The sequence below is a fragment of the Amia ocellicauda genome, chromosome 5 (assembly GCF_036373705.1).
Source record: "Amia ocellicauda isolate fAmiCal2 chromosome 5, fAmiCal2.hap1, whole genome shotgun sequence".
Classification (NCBI taxonomy): domain Eukaryota; kingdom Metazoa; phylum Chordata; class Actinopteri; order Amiiformes; family Amiidae; genus Amia; species Amia ocellicauda.
In genome coordinates, this window is record NC_089854.1 from 20,438,844 (window position 1) to 20,455,751 (window position 16,908).

Consider the following 16,908-nt stretch of genomic DNA (forward strand, 5'->3'; position numbering starts at 1 on the left):
TGTTCCGGTGTCGTAAGAAGCGCGCAGGCACGTTGAAGAGGCGAGGCGATGACAGGCGAAGACGTGGTGACCCAGTGGCCTAATGGATAAGGCATCAGCCTCCGGAGCTGGGGATTGTGGGTTCGAGTCCCATCTGGGTCGTAGGCTGATCACATGTTTTAGATCATGTGAGCGCATTTCATATTGCTGCCCGGAGGTGATCCAGCCCAGTCCAAACATAGATACACGGAATACATCCCCCATAAATAAATACGTGTTTATTTCCTTATTTGTCAACGTTTATTAATGTATGTATACAGTTATTTCGATTTATTGATTTGTTTTTTTAATGTATTTATGTATGCATTGATTTTATTTTTTCTTTTCTCTCTATTTATTTTTAGTTTTGGCATGGATTATCCTACATAGGTTACAGACACATTACCCGCCCAGGAGATCGCAGCACACATAGGCCTGCTGAGTGGATATTAATATTACTGTTGCATCTTGCGTGTGCGCAATCATTATTTATTTATCTACCCGTTCGATTACAAATACAGAGAGAAAAGAATGAATGAATACATGAAGGAATACGTAAAGGTTGAAATAAATGTATATGTCTTGATTTATTTCGACATGTGTATGATTTATTTATTCATTAATGTATTCACTCTTTTCTCTGTGTATTGATTTTTAATTTTGGCGTGGATTATCCTGCATATTCGTGAGTCAAATATGAAAGATCTAACATAACCTAAACTAAACACACTTCATATTAATATTAATTTTATTGCATTGGTGATTGAGAGTATCACGTATAGAACTCAGATAAGTATTATCATTATTATTATTACTACTATTACTATTATTACTATGTATTATTATGTATTGCTCTTTAAGAACACTCATCTAAATAGCAGCATCAAACCTACTGTGTACTACTGTGTATTAAGTTGTATTAAATATATCTCCCCAGTTTATATATATGTAGTGAAAGTGTAAAATGGCATTGGGCTGGACTCGTTGCAAGAACAACAAATCAAAGATATACAGCAACAATGATTCAAATTAAAGATTGTCCTTGATCTTTTTTTCATTTTAAAGTGCTCTATATTGATGACGACTGAATCAATATTCTCTGAATATGTATTTGTAACTGTATAAATTATCGTTCTTTCATTTTGTTACCTAAAGTGTAGTAACGCATATCGTCACATTTGCATTGCCTGCTATGTGATAATGCTCTCCGAGTTGCGCGATCCTCGCCCACTGTTTCCAAGCTCGCAGCTCTCGCGTATGTCGAGGGGTTGCTGTAGACGCAGTACTGCATTGTGGCCGCAGGGGGGCGGTCTGTTCCTTATGACGGTTTTACGACGGTTCCGTTCGGTCAGAGGCTCAGTGCTCGGGTTGACCCTCAGATACTGAGACACTGTGTAATCACACCAGCCGAGCCGAGATAATGAGATCAATGCACTGCAGACATATAGACATATATCCAATAATATAACTTTAATTCATTATAGAACTATTAATAACACGACGGTGGCCGATACAACGAAATACTATATACAGGTAATGATTAAGCAATAATATTTAGTCCTTTTAAATAGTTTCCAGAAAATACTTCAATACCTCTAATCCTAATATACCTGCAGTTGTCTCCGAGTGTATTCATACCCGGGTTGATGTGTCATTTCAATAGAAAACCATACCGTTTTATATATTCTAGGTTTTAAGGTTTTACTTTTTGTTGTAAAGTAAACGTAATCAGCCAGGCATACAGGCGCCCCACAGTAATTGCAATTAGTCCGACTCTACGCAATGACCCGGTTCTTCAGGGGTTCTATTGAGAACCTTTGTGTTCTTCGTTAAAGGGTTCGTTTAAGAACCGCGAGATGCATGTATGGTTATTTATTATTTTGATGTATTTTTTTATTGTATTTTTTTTTTTATTTCTTGGCAGACTTATCCAAAATACAAGCGCAATCCAGTTCAGTTCAAGGCATCAAACATTACACAGTCAAAGTATAATACATTTGACAAATTGCAATTTACACAAGTAAATACAATAAACGAGGTCTTACATCCTGGACAGTAAAAGCTAAGCGCTGTCAAGATGTAGGGTCACAGTCAAGGGCAGGGAAAGGGATGTTTGTTTTCAGGGAGCCAAGGGGGCTCTCTACAGTATCAACCCCAGGACCCTAAACGGTTCTTATGAGCGAAGGGAAATTACAACCTTCGCTTCTTAGAGAGAGAGATGCTGCAAACAACGCGCAGGTGCTTTAGGGTGGCATTGCCACTGCATGCCGTGCCCAATCACATACAGCAAAGCGCGGAGTGGTGTGGCATTTACATGGGTAAAATGGTGAAGTGTATGGAGCAGCAGGGTAAAAGCCTGGTCAAATGATGGTAAAAACAAGGTCTTGTTCACAGTCCCATGCGGCAGTCTGTCTCTATTTCCTATTGGGAACATATCTGCATATTGAAGGGGTTATGATGTAACAACGTCTTAATTAATCCTCGGGGCTATTTCCACGGAATTATCAGTTATTATGGTCAGTTTTAATATCAATAATAGGGACAGTGGTAGAAGTTTGGTTTAAACAAAAGGCAAGGTGTGGTTTGACATGGTAAAAAAACGGAAAATATGTCCAATTGATGAATTAAAGATGAAGGTGGCGGTGGTCTCTGCCCGCTGCGCCGCTCTCAGGGTTTCTTTAAGCGACACGCCTCTCCTCGCAGATCTGCCCCCAGTGCCTTATAAAAGCCCAGCCTGTCCGGCCCCGTCCAGCCCCGTCCAGCCCCAGGATGAGTGCGCTGCTCCCGCTGCTGCTCTCCGCGGCTCTCGCCCTCTCAAACGCGCAGGAGCACACCGGCAATGGTGAGGGGATGCCTTATTATTACTGTAATATTGTTATTGCTGTTAGTATCATTATTACTATTTTCCATGCCTAATGGTTGATTGCATTTGATTAATTGTTCATGGTTTATTTGTGGTGTTTGTTCCTCCGTCTGTAGAGCGCTCTGTGGCTACCCTGTGAAGGGCGCTATACTAAATACATACAATTGATACAGTGATTGATTGCTAGTAGCAGTAGTAGTAGTAGTGGTGGTAGTGGTAGTAGTAATGTAATGTAAGTAGCCTACACGTTGAGGTAATATCTGATTTTCACTCACAAGCCGATGTAGTTCACCTTGCACTCGCAGGGCTTGAGTGAAAATCAGATATTTCCTCATTATACATTTTACCGCATTATCAGGTGTACCACATTATAGCGCTTTTGCAGGACGATCGTGTTGGATCCTTCATTAGATTTATTAGACAACACAGAACTTTGAACGTGACAGATTACTGTTTGTGTGTAAATTGTCCTTGTTGTCCCCGACCTACCCGTCTGTCTTCCAGGGGACAACTAAACGTTTGCAGATGATAGAACGATACACTGTAGACACACACGCTATAACATTGTGCTGAAACAGGGAAGCAACTAAGATGAGATATGGAGATTAGATGTGAGTGTAAAGAAGGTGAACATGTGCTCCCCCCTCTGCCTTATGTATACATTTCCTGTGGTCAGCCCAGAGTGCTGCTTCACAAGGGCAGCAATGCCTGTTTCTCTCTCTCTCTCTCTCTCTCTCTGCCTCTTTTCTGTCTCTCTCTCTCTGCCTCTTCCTGTCTGTCTCTCTCTTTGTCTCTTTCTGTTCCTTTGCCTCTGTCTCCTTGTCTCTGTGTCTCTGCTCCCCGCTCTCTCTGATGGACAGAGGGTTGGAGCTCCAGAGGTTCTGGACTGAGATCCCTCTGAGTTCGGGCTCCAGCTGCCCAGACTGAGACACGGCCGACTGGACTGCAGCCCCAGGAGAGAGCGCCTCGGAGAGAAATGGTGGCGCGGGCACTGCCCGGCAGGCCAGGTGTGGAGATGTGTTGTGAGGTCTGGAAGTGAAGCGGTGAGAGACGCGTCCCACGCTGTGCCGCACTGACCCTCTGCTGCGTGTCGTTTCAGAGCTGTTCTCCCTGATGGGGGCCCCGCCTCCAAAGGGGGGCGCGAGCGACGTGCCAGAGCTCCCCCACAACAACCAAAGCAGAGCGGTCGCCAGGGATCCGCCCCCCCCGGCCAACGACCTCCTCGAGGCGGCTGGCAAGCAGGTGGAGTCCAAGTATGCCCAGCAGCTGCTGCCCCCCGAGCCATGGCACAAACACGCAGGGCTGGCCCCCCCCCTGCCACGGCCCGGCAACAAGGGCAAGAAACCGGGCAAGATGGAGCGGCTGCCCAGTGAGCACAACAGCGAGAAGAGCCGGGGCGGCGAGGGCCACACGCAGGCACCTGACAGCCTCGCCAAGCCCGCCCTGGCACCCGCTACCAACCGCACGCAGAGGCCGGCGCAACCCGAATCGGCCTCACCCAACACGGCCGCCTCCTCAGAGCCGGACACCCGCCCCCATGCCAACCCCAGCCCCAATGCCCACAACCCCAGTGCCCGCGCCCGGGGGCACTCTCCCCCCTCGCCCACGAAGAGAGACCCGCCCCCCGCCGGAAGGAGGATGGACCCCGAGGAGAACCGGCCAGGGAAGACAGGCGCCACGCAGCTGGGTGGCGGCCACAGGAATGGCAGCAGGGCCTCCATTACCTCCAACCGCCGCTCCTCCAGCCTGCTGTACCAGTACGACATCCTGAAGAGAGGTATGATGCCACAATCCGATCTCAAGTGATGCCCTAATGGCGATTACTGATCGTCTCCCCCTCGGTCAGTTGTGTCTGAAGGGCTGATTTTGTGTGTCTTCTCTTACTGCCCCCCCCCAGAATCAGAGTACAGTCAGGAGGCCGTCTGCCTGAGCGAGTGCCGCAAGGAGAAGGAGGAGAGAGAGCACTTCTGCTACAGTGAATTCGGTAAGACTGATTGAGAGATTTGGGGTCGGGGTTTAGAACTCCAGGTGAGGGGTGACAGAGGCGTGAGAGAGCCCACTCTGAGTAAGGCAGGAAGCGTGGCCTCCCGGGCAGTACAAGAACCTGAACCCTGATCCCTGATGCTGCCTGGATCCCCCCCCCCATCTTAAACACACAGCTGAACTCTATTAATTGGCTGTCAGCTCCGTCTCTACGGACCCGGGACCCTTACTTTCTTCCCCTTCCAGTTCTTGACGTGGTTGAATGTGTATTTTTATTTTGTACAAGAATGACAGACTGACCTCTGCCTCTCGCTCTTGTTCTCCAGCGATCAACGGCATCGTGCACGACATCGAGAGCCTGCGCCGGGGGATCCGCCTCGTCACGCTGCTGGTGAACAGTGACGGCTTTTACCGCATGAGCCGCCTCTACGTCACCCCCGACGGGTTCTTCTTCAAGGTCCGCCTGCTGGTGCTGGACACCTACAAGTGTGCCAAGCCCTGCCCAGACCTCAAGCTCGGTAAGGAGCGAAGCGAGACACACGGACACAGAAACACACAGACACACACACACACACACACACACACACACACACACAGATCTGGGCTGGGCTGTGCTGAGCTGTGCCATGTTGTGACTTGCAGGGAGCCGGTACATTGTAATGGGCCAGATCTACCACAGGAGGCGCCACCTGTCCAGCGAGCTCCTGGCCCTGCTGGCGGGACGCCTGAAGCCGGGAGACGGACTCATCCGCAGCAACAGCTACGTCAAGAGGTTCAACAAGAGGCGGGACGGAAAGGTGCAGGAGGCGGTGCGCACCAGGTGCCGGTGAGAGGGCCCTGCTGCACCGGCAGAGACACGGCGCCCTGCGGCACGGATCCGTATCTACCAACTAGTCAGACTAAAAACACAAACAGAGCTGCCCTGTCTCTGAATATGGGGGGCAGCACCATCAGCCACGGACCCCGCCGGCGTTCTCTGTCCACGCTCTGTCTTTATTGGGAGGGTTGTTTCTGCTTCGTTAGCTTTTAAAAATCGACCAGGGCCTGCAGCCATAGGGAACAGCAGCGCCGTTCAGAACACAGGAAGCGACACCGGCTCGTCTGTTTATATGCACAACCGGAACAAAAACGTACAAGATGTTATTTATTTTTATTTTTTTCAAACAGAAAAAGGTACGATATGAATTTAGAAACCCGATGCTGGAGCATCCCCCCTCCCCTCGTTTCCAGGCTGTCCCACAGCTCTGCAGGTCGCTCTGTTCATTGTATCGTTGTCCTTCGCTGTATATATTGCCATTTATTTTTATATCCAGTTTGTAGGGCCTGTTGTGTGGATTTACAGAAGGGTGTCTGTATTGATGGAAACTTGCAGGAAGCGCTGGGAGTCACTGTTGACTTTGTGACAAGCAGGGGGGAGAACAGACAGTCCTTTCTCATGTACGCGAGTGTAAATACTGCACTGCCTGCCCTCCCTCCCTCCTTTTATTTTCTCTTATCAGTATTCAGGAAATGCACTGTTATGTTTAAAAAGAGAAAACAGCATTTACCAAAACGTAACGTTCCCCAGCAGAGGTTATTTCCTGCGGCTCTAATGATGTGCGTGCGCCGAGATGTTTCCCCAGGCGGCGGCTTCAAAGCGAGTGGGGCGGAGGGAGGGTGTTTGTGGAAGGGTGACTGTAAATCAGGCCTCGGGAACCCAATCCGCCGCGCACCTGGACCGCTGGCACCGGCACTCGGCGCGGCCCTCGGAGGCGGCAGGAGAGGCCCTCCCGGCCGCACCCCTCCTGGCCTGTTTGCTTAAGTACAGTGACTCCCCAGAGAGCAGGACTCAAAGGAAGCATTAGAGAGGAGGGTGGGGGAAGTAAAGAGGGAAAAATGGATCGTGAAAGGAAGCGGGGCAGAGAAATCCCTCGAGGGCGTGGGGTTTTTTTCTGTGTTGTTGTTCCTGTTGTCGGTTCTTCTCCCTCCCCTCTCGAGGAGAAGTCTTTAAAGCGCACATGCATGGTCTCTGGCCCCCAGACTCACTCCCCTGGGCGGAGGGCTGGGTGAACGCGGGGGCACTGTGTACAGGCTGAGTCTAAGTAAGGAATTTATTAAAACATGTTTTTTACAGGTTTTTTTCCCTCACTGAGTGTGTGTGTGTCCCGGTATGTGTTGGTTTTGGGAAGGGGGACCTGGGAGGGTCTGGGGTCTAACCGCTCAGCAGGAGTAGGCAGTCGGGAGTTCTCTCTTGCTCACAAATCACAACTTCGACCCCCCGTGAATCGCAGAGAACAAACGTGTTCCCCATTCGCAGATTGATTTATAGTCAGGAGGCACTTTCTGCTGCTCATGATTAAGACCGCGATGGGGTGCAGAATTGTGATTCGCTGGCAGGTCAAAGTTGTGATTCAACCCAGGCTTCAATTTCACTTGGTTGATTAGGCGCCCCAAAACGCCTGAATTTCACAGCAGCTGCACTTGCAGGTCCTCCCCCTGTCTCAAGTTATTATTATTATTATTATTTAGTTTCTCCTGCGCGTCAGTGAATCATTAACCACACAATTGTGGCCGTTTTTCAACCGACAGTAACAGTGGACAGAAATGGGGCAGCTGCATCGAGTCCGAAATGGCTGATATCCGGTAAGACTTATGTTGATGGCCCGACACATCCACACACAAGCGCACTGACACGGACACACACCCACCCACTAGATCAACAGACTCCCATGGCCACAATCTGAGTCACATAATGAAATCAAAATATACCGAAGTGTACATTTGAAAGCAGCCAGAAACCTAATCTGTCTGAGCGCACAGCAGGGAGGGACCTCAACACAAACACGGGGCTGTAGGGGAAACACAATGGCTGGACGTGTGACTCGTGTGTGGCTATGAGGCGGAGAGTGTGGCGTCTGGATTGGCAGAGAGCGCTGCACACCCATGACCTGCTCCTCTTGCATGTGTTTCCAGGAAAATATAAAAAACAAACAAACATCTGCAACATAAACAAAAACAGGTCTTGCAGCTCTGGACAGACCTGGAAACTTTGTGTAAGAGTGGGAGAGCCCGAGATACAGACCGCCAGTGTTGAGGGCCTGGGAGCGATGGTGCAGGGTGGCGCGTTGCCATATTCCTCTGAAGTCAAAGGAAAAACTACGATCCTGAGTGGGTTTGACAGATCGCCTTGATAATGTGCCACAAAGGACCATCTATCCCGCTGCGCTCAGGATAACTTACAGGCCCTTAACAGGCCATTTACAGGAGAATTATACGGGGTAATGATCTCACTGGTAACGACGGGCCATTACACCCGACAAACGAAGCCCTGACCATGCGACAGTATCGCCCCCTGCCATCGGGGCCCCTGGGAAACAGGAACGTGCAGCACAAGCGCTCAGTTCATTCCCCCCCACTCCCCCCCGAGCTCTGGCCAGCTCACCCCGCGCTGTTGGAGCGGCACAGAGGGGTGGAGCGCAATCTGAGACGCCTCCATAAACAGGAGCGATTTGATCTATTAGGATGATGGACGTCAATGTTACACTAATGAAAACCACGAAAATGCACACACAGAATTAAGTCTCTCAGCCCCTTGGTTCAGTCGTTAAATACCTCTCGCTTTCATGGTAGCCACAGTCCCCGGAGACGCCACCTTTTCATCGATCTGCGGCCTGTGCTTACACACGGAGAGGAAGCCGGGACTCCCGCTGTGAAACCGAAGAGGCTTTTGGTACTAAACTCTATAAAAACTAATAATAATAATAAAGCTACTCCCCACTGCCCCAGTAAGCACTTTCTACGAAGTGCATGGTCGGGGTTTCTTTAAATAGTATAAAATGGTCTGAAATAAACTGCAAACGAGGGAATGCAGGGGTACTTGTGTGGTACACAGAGGTAGTAGATAAAGCAAACACTAAGCAACATCTGAAGCAGCCAGTGGCATTTCTCAAGGGTTGGGGGAGTTCGAGATCCGTTTCTCTGCAGCTCCTGCGTCTCTCCTGGGCCTCCTACTCAATTGTCAGTTCACAAGGCAAGGGCACCAGCGATCCCCATCCTCTGGGTATTACAACATAAATAAACTGATAAATACAAATCCTGCGTGTGGTAAAAAAAAAAGCAGTATTCAGCTGCCCTTTTCATGTCATTGAAAATAAACCAGAAAAAACTATTCTGTATCTGGAGACACCGATAGAGAAGCAGGTCCAGCTGTGTTAGAGAAATGCTTCATTCAGACTTCAGGGATTGCGTTGAGCTGCCCTTCATACAAATAAAAGAGTGATCTGTGTCCATCCTCAACATCACCCTTATTTATACTTCCAGGCCAATACAAAGGAACAGAGGACAGCAGTCCCTGGTAAAGAGGGGCCTCACAGTTAGACAGGCTGGAGTGTTCACTCCTGTCAGGGGGAAGAGGATTGGCACCCGGCAGAGCGGAGTCAATTATTAAGCTGCTGGACTGATCTGAGTGAACAATTCAAACTACATTTAAACGATAATTAAGCACCAGGTTGAGTTCTTTGTGGTGCTGTTTGAGTGTGTGTTGCGTTTAAGTGTGTCGAGTAAGTGTGTATTGTTTTTGAGTATGTTTGAGTGCATGTTCTGTGTTTGAACGGGTGTGTCTGGCAGTGCAGTGTCTAATCACTCCATTATCTCCTCCCCGTTGTGCATTGCCGGTCGATCACTCTACCCCAGAGCTCTGCCCCTGCCGCAGTCAGGTACTGAACCAGAAACCTGATAAGGTGACAAAGGTGCTCTTTGATAAAAGGCACTTTCTTCAGCCACAGACTTTACTTTGGCCAGTTGTGTAACCCCGTTAGTTTGTTTGTTGGGTTGTTTTAGCCTGCGTTTCCTTCCTTTATTGAATAATCATTTCAGCGAGTCTGGACTGCACAAACAAGCGCCCTGCAGCCACTGGCGGTTGCGGCACAGAGGAAGAAAAGACTTGCAAATGTTAACAGTTAAAACTATAACTAAACCAAACAACACACTCTACAGGGAAAAACTGAAACAAAGATCATCTTCAGGACTGGGATGAAAATCTCTCTGGGCATCTGCTGTTCAAGCTGGCGAAGAAAGTGTCAACTCAAGAGCGCACGGCCATTTGATGTCAAAAACATTACTTTATTATCTAGGATGAAATGTCCTATCAAGTACAAAAGAAAGAAGAACTCTTTAGAGTTATCAACAATCTGTTAAAAACATAGAGAGCATCTATTCCCTACTAGTAGGAAAGTGTTTTTTTTTTCGCTTTTCATTATTATTTTTCAACATTTTTACTCAAAATGAATAAAGTTCCATAGATATGAATAAATAATACAGAAATACTGTGGTGCTGTGATGAGATGTGCAGAATGTTAATTTCATGTCTTCACAGAACTCACTGCAGAGTGTATATAAATATATATATATATATATATATACACGCACACACACACCCCCTTGTGTTTTCATCAATAGGCAAACAATATGCAGCAGTTTCTTTTGAACATAAAGGGCAATTTTCACCTAAATGCAAATTGGATTCCAAACCGAATCAAGGCTCATGTCAGGTGAGCCGAGAGGCTCCCACAAGGTCTCGGGGAAGAAAAAAAAAGGGCTGGAATAAAGTGAACTCTACTAGGGACTGATTCGGTAAAACAAAGACACGTCTATTGATCAGTCTGCCAGGGTCATTGGTTCATTTACACAGGGAACTGAAGGGAAGGTTTTACTATAATTTCCTGTAGGCAAGGGCTACACAACTGAACAATGGATGGAAAAAGTATTTATTTTATGTATTCAAAAATATATTTCAAATTAAAATTCAAATTTCAAAGAAAAAATAAGGCAGAATTTTATTAGAATTTTTCCACAAACTGCTCCAAGAAAAAAAGAAAAAAGAAAACATTGTCTTCATTCACTGGGTAAAGCCCTGGTACAACAGCCCTGTTATAATGAAACTGGCCAAGTATGTGTTGCACTGTGGGGTGGGGGGGGGTGTTAGGGGAAAATCACTGTCTGAAAATGAATTTGTGCAAAAACTAAAACCGACCGCATCACATTTAGGTTCAACATGCCCTTTATCATTTCCTCAAATCGTTTCAGTTTCTCATTCATCAGTTTTGTATTTTTTCCCCGGAACAGATTTGGAAAAAAGCGTTAATTAACAAATATCCTACAATTAAGGACTTCCAGAGACGCCGCTCTCAGTGTGGAAGGGAACATGGACTGTCCCGTTTATTTTTGTTTCATATACATCAATATTTTTTGAGCTGTAATACAAAAAACTGAAAAAACAAACAAACGAACAAAAACGGAAAAAAAAAAAAAAAAACGGACAAAAGTTTTACAAACAAGATGCCTTCAATACACAAAGCTCTTCAGGTTTTTCAGTCGGTCGTCCCTGGAGGGTCAGTTACACAGTGGCAGCGGGAGGTGTCCACACCCGTCATTTGAATGTGATTCAGCGACTCATTCGGCTGAACAGACAATATGGAGAAACCAATCAACGATGGAGCTGCACCGCTTACACCCCCCCAACCAGGTTCTGAATTTAATCAGCGTTTCCAGGTCCAAATCCGTGTTCAACACAGGCAACACAAAAGAGATGACATAATTACAGTTAAAGAACAAAACGCAGGAAAATAAAGGAAACGCTGACTGAAAAACGACTTCAAATGAAGGGTGTGGATCCTGCCGACTACGCCTACACTTATACCGTCTCTCGCAAGGCCAGCGCCAGACCCCCAAGCGAGCGGCCCGTCCGGACTACCTTACCCACAGAGCCCTTGTAGATCCCCGGACATCGCTTCACTCGTTATCCGTTCCTTTCGAACAAAGAAAGGGCGGGTGGGGTGGTGTTTTCAACTACAGATGTCACGGGGGGGGGACAGAAGCTGCTGTAACGGTTGAGTGAGATCTGATTTGATCAGGGGGGAAACAAAAATAAAAATAAAAATTCAAAAAAATCAAAAAAGTTGACGAACAGGATTTAATACAAAAGTCTGAATTACCTAAACAATAAATACAGCTCCCAGAATGCATTATTTCTCATCCCCCCGTCAGGCATGATCACCAGCTTATGAACTGCAGTTCTTTTATCATTATTAGTTCTTCTTGTCCTCTTTTGATTTGGAAAAACAAACAAAACCAAAAACATGTCCTCTCTTCGGTTGAAACCCTGCCCCCGGTCACACTTCAATGTCCACAGAGGCGCTCAGAGACGGCCGGACACCGGCCTGTCTGTCCTCTCTGACAGTCCAATGGCGCTCTGCAGAGGACGCTGGTTCGGGGGGGAGAGACTTTCCTCTCAGTGGAGGAGGGGAAGGGGGCGGGGAGGGGGGCCCGAGCTGCAGAGAAGAGGATGATGAAGGAGAAGAGGCCTGGTCCCGACACGGGAAAATGTTCTGGTGACCAGATTCTCGCTGTATTAGACTGAGAGCAAACAGATGTGCATTTCCTAAGAAGCTGTAGTCTGTAGTTTGTTGTTATGAGACCTACAGAATATGGAAAGAGGGAACAGTTGAGTATCCCTTTATCATCTTTAGAGAGACAGAATAAACAAACAAAAACCAAAGCAAAGCACAGGATGCCAGGGCGCTGGTGGTGCTGGTGTTGGGACAGGTGGGTCAGCCAATTGTACAGGCAACCAGCAGCCATGTTGGAGAGCAACTTGCAAATCTCCGAGGGTACCTGACCTCCCTACTCTAACCCTGCGCACACAGCCCTGCCTTCTGAAGACAGCTTGTGTGTTTAGAATATCGAAAGCTACTTTATTATGTTTCCTATTACCATTTCAAATGCAAACGCAGGCGGCTCCTTCACAAAAGGATTTAAAAGCTTTGCAGCATTCGAAAGCTGCCGTGCCTGAGGCTGTAACATCTTAAAATATCCACAAAAGGACAATTACTAACATTATTAATATGATGAGGATCGAGGTGATTAAGAGACGGGGAATGGGCTCGTCGCTCGTCAATAAAAACCCGAGCGACACTTCCCACTGAAATGAACACGTGCGCTGTCGCTGCCCCCCCTTCCTGTACACATACCTCACTCTGGCAACACACCCTTAAACAAACACAACCATTACTTTATTGAGCTGGAGGTTCTATCATGTTCAGCTTTATAAACAGTTTTCTTCCTTTGCTTTCCCCTTGATACTCAATATTTTAACGGTCTGTCGCATTTATTCAGAAAAAAACAAGAACACAACACACATCCCTGGACTGAACGGACTGTTACATGGTTGTCAACATGGCTGCCGCGGTGCGATTGTCACGGGAGGCATCTTTGGAGATCTTTTTTTTTTTTTAAGGCTGTTGCAAATTTTTATTATTTTATTTAAAAAAAGAAAGGATTTAAATAACTTTTTGTCTCTTAACAAAGCAGAATTTACGCTGTTTATGAAACAGCAGGTTCCATGATACAAAATAAAAGTGTGACCCCAGCATCCAGCTCAGATTCCAGTTATAAGGTCAGACAGTTATGACATCACAATCTGCAAAGAAAGAGAGAAAGAACGGATGGGGTAAATTGATGCATGCGGCACAGAATGAACACATGAACACACACACACACACACACGTGGCAGCTGACGGGGGCGTGAGGCAGACAGACGGGGCAGACAGAGGGGTCACGTGACAGCAGGCAACAATGGCACTGCCAGCATCAACACACACAGCGGAAAAGCATTCGTTAATCAATACTGGGTTATACGAGCTTCCCCAGAACGCCTCAGAACCACGGGGTCGGGCACGAGAAGGTTCTGGGTTCTACTAGGCCGACGCCAAGAGCACACGGGCCACAGCAGGCTGCGAGGCGTGGGTCACAACAATGTGGGTCTTTAACGGAGCAAACGGGATGAGGAGGAGCAGAAAAAGCAAAAACAAAAACACGTGTCACAATAAAAATGGGTGACACCCTTTTCTTCTGTGACGTTCCTTAAAACACACAGATAAACATTCTCTACTTCTTCTACTATTCAAATATCGTACAAGGAGCATCATCTCACTGATCAGAGACAGTGTCCCAGTTTGCCCGGGCTGTGAGGTGGACACTGCAGTACAAGAATGGGGAAATAAATAAATAAATAAATAAATAAATAAATAAATAAATAAATAAATACACAAATACAAGTCTAAAGACACACAGGCAGGGAGCACACAGCTGAGGTGACATGCAAGGCAGAAATGGAAAGAGACAGGAGAGAATCCAGGGACAGAGAAGTAAAGGAAGTCAAGTTTCCTCTGGACGGAGGGGACTGTCCGCCGTCCCGAGACGCAGCGCCCCTCTCACCTGCTTGCTTTGAAAGCTTTGAGCTTCTGTACAAAGAACGACTCGAGAACCTCGGCGCACTGGTAGAACGGCGAGTCGCTCGGGTTGTAGTAGCGGCAGTTGTCGAAGATTTTGGTCATGTCTGCCACGAACTCTGTCAGCTTGTTGTAATATCGCTTGATCACCCTCTCTTCCATTGTTGCCAGGTCTGTGTGTGGAGGAAAGAGACAGGTCACAGAGGGTTAGTACTTTCAGTTTAGATTTCAGAGCAGATGTCCTTCCTCATTCAAAGGTACCTGCAGAAAGAAAATTAACTAAAAATTATAATACAGCGCATGATTTTTCTCAGCGGTAGTAAGTTATAGCAATTTAGTACAGGCGAGACATTCTCTCCCCATGCGTTTCGGTGTTGTCTCCCTCTCCCCATGTACTTCTGTGAGTCTCTCAATTCAATTCAATTCAATTCAAAGAAGCTTTATTGGCATGACCAGCACAGCAGTATTGCCAAAGCAGGTACAATATAACCAATTACATCAGTTTAACTTTTTTTTGTGTGACAGGAATTAATTGAAAATACACGAGAAACTGTGGGGAAATGGGGAGGTAGATGAATCTAAACATTTGTCGTACAGGGAGAGATGGTAATGATGGTGTTTAACAGTAATAATGATGATGATAATACTAATAATGATAATAATAGTAGTAATAGTACTGCAATAATAGACAAATAGTGTTTGGGCAGTGCTGTCCTGAAGCTGACTGATGTCCGTGTGGCTCTAGCAGGACTAGTTGGCTGAGGGGACTCAAAGATCTTGGCTTTGAAGGGCCTTGTAGTGGTATGAATCTGGGTCACTGTGTTTTAAGTGAATCTGGTATTTTAGTGCTCTTTTTTTAAATTAGGATCTGTAGTGGGTAACAGCCTAATTCGGCCCTGCATGCATCGTTTGGGGTGTTTCTGTGCACCTGGAGTATTGATTTACAGAATTCTGCATGCAGGACTTCTGCTGGGTGATTGTCCCATTTTTTGTTTTCCTGGTTTGTGAGTGGACCCTAGATTTCACTACCATAGAGGGCAATTGGTTGGATTATGCATTTAAATATTTTTAGGCAGATTGTAACTGGGGGATTTATGTCACAGAATTCCTCTTGATAGCACAGAATGCCTTTCGTACTTTTTCCTTTAGTGCGTTCACTGCCAGGTGAAAGCTCCCTGACACACTGATGGTCAGACCCAGGTATGTGTATGTAGCGCTGTGCTCTAGGGGGGTGTTTCATAGACTGAAGCAGTACCTGTTTGCCTGATATCTGGATGTCTTTTGGAAGATCATGACTTTGGTCTTGTCCAGATTAACTGCCAGGGCCCAGGTCTGACAGTACTGCTTTAAGAGAGCCAGACTCTGCTGAAACCCCTGTTCAGTGAGGGGCAGCAAAACCAGGTCATCTGAGTAGAGCAGGAATTTAATTTCTGTATCATGTAGAGTGAGGCCAGGGGCTGCAGACTGCTCCAACACTGTGGCCAATTTGTTGATGTAGATGTTGAACAGCGTTGGGCTCAGACTGCAGCCTGCCTCACTCCACGCCTCTTGAGTGAAGAACTCTGTTCTTTTGTTACCAATTTTAACAGCACACTTGTTCTGTGTGTACATTGATTTAATGATGTCATAGACTTTACCCCCTATACCACTTTCCAGAAGTTTAAGGAAAAGTCCTTCATGCCAAATCCAGAAATCCAATCTGACTCTTACTCAGGACACTGTGTTCGGTAAGGAAGGCTAGTATTCGGGCGTTGATAATACTACAGAATACCTTCCCCAGATTACCGCTCACACAGATGCCCCGGTAATTACTGGGGTCAAATTTGTCTCCACTTTTAAAGATGGGGGTAATTAGTCCTTGATTCCAGATCTCAAGAAAACACCCAGTTGTCAGTAGTAAGTTGTAAGTTTGAGCACCGCCTCCTGCAGCTGAGGGCTGCTGTGTTTCAGCATCTCATTACAGAGGCTGTCTGGGCTGCAGGCTTTCCTGGGTTCGAGGGCCTGGAGTTTCTCTTAATTCCTGCAATGTCATTGGAGTGTCCAGGGGGTCTTGGTTGTCCTTTATTGATGATTACAAATTATTTAATTTTTGTTTTGTAGTTTGTTGTTCTGTTGATGATTTTTCATATAATTTTTCAAAGTAGTTTTTCCATATTTTTGCATCTTGGAGGACAAATTCTTGTTTTGGTGTTGGATTTATATTTTTTAGGGTTTGCCAGAAGAGGTTTTGGTTGATAGACTCTTCAATTTCTTGGAATTTCTGCTTCATATGTTGGTCCTTTTTGTCTCTCTCTCTCTCTCTCTCTGTCTCTTGCTCTCCGTCTCTCTCGCTCATGTGACTCTATAACCAGCCAAGATGCTAAGCACTAAACTTCTACCCCTCCGTCAATATCGCCCGATTAAAGAGATCAGTTATTGACGTGAGGTTTGGATTGACGTGGATCGAGGTCCCACCGCTGACTGGGGATTTTCCAGTGTGCAGTTCTGCAGTCTCCGAGTCCAGCCTGTTTTGTTTTCTCCACTTCCCCGTGACCACAGAGGTGAGCGGGGAGCACGGAGCCGGCCACCACTTCCGCGGCCCGGGATGCTCCGCATGTCAGAGAGATTGATGGGGTTTATTTAACGCGGGGAGGGAGAGCCAAATGCCGGCCCACCGCTGGTAAAGCACACAAACAAAAACAACAAACCCCCTGAAGCTGGGCCCGATCTCGGCTTACAGACAGAAAACTTTCTACTGCTTCGGCACAAACACGATTCCCGGGCAGGCGTAGGGTTTGA

The 16,908-nt window shown here is 46.7% G+C and overlaps 2 protein-coding genes and 1 non-coding gene across 3 annotated transcripts in view; 2 read left to right on the plus strand and 1 right to left on the minus strand.

The window, feature by feature from the left end:
* The first annotated feature begins 68 nt into the window (after positions 1 to 68).
* Positions 69 to 141, plus strand: trnar-ccg (transfer RNA arginine (anticodon CCG)). The gene has a single exon. It is a non-coding gene; the product is annotated as a tRNA-Arg (tRNA).
* A 2,630-nt stretch (positions 142 to 2,771) lies between these two features.
* LOC136749737 (UPF0450 protein C17orf58 homolog) lies at positions 2,772 to 6,991 on the plus strand. Its single transcript, XM_066704247.1, has 5 exons — positions 2,772 to 2,860; positions 3,981 to 4,658; positions 4,779 to 4,865; positions 5,191 to 5,382; positions 5,507 to 6,991. Exons 1-5 carry the CDS (start codon positions 2,788 to 2,790, stop codon positions 5,692 to 5,694), a joined length of 1,218 nt encoding a protein of 405 aa, XP_066560344.1. The 5' UTR covers positions 2,772 to 2,787; the 3' UTR covers positions 5,695 to 6,991.
* A 4,037-nt stretch (positions 6,992 to 11,028) lies between these two features.
* The window catches only part of bptf (bromodomain PHD finger transcription factor), a 41,688-nt gene continuing 35,808 nt past the window's right edge, over positions 11,029 to 16,908 (minus strand). Inside the window, exons 31-32 of the mRNA XM_066704248.1 lie at positions 14,117 to 14,303; positions 11,029 to 12,318 (exon numbers count right to left, since the gene is read on the minus strand). Coding sequence (XP_066560345.1) covers positions 12,282 to 12,318; positions 14,117 to 14,303 — 224 coding nt within the window. The 3' untranslated portion in view covers positions 11,029 to 12,281. The remainder of the gene's footprint in view (positions 12,319 to 14,116; positions 14,304 to 16,908) is intronic.

Excerpts from the sequence above, each read along its gene's own strand:
- LOC136749737 (XM_066704247.1), top strand. The coding sequence starts at position 2,788 with ATGAGTGCGCTGCTCCCGCTGCTGCTCTCCGCGGCTCTCGCCCTCTCA. Across the intron at positions 2,861-3,980 it reads GCAGGAGCACACCGGCAATG|AGCTGTTCTCCCTGATGGGG; the intron begins GTGAGGGGATGC and ends GTGTCGTTTCAG. Across the intron at positions 5,383-5,506 it reads CTGCCCAGACCTCAAGCTCG|GGAGCCGGTACATTGTAATG; the intron begins GTAAGGAGCGAA and ends TGTGACTTGCAG.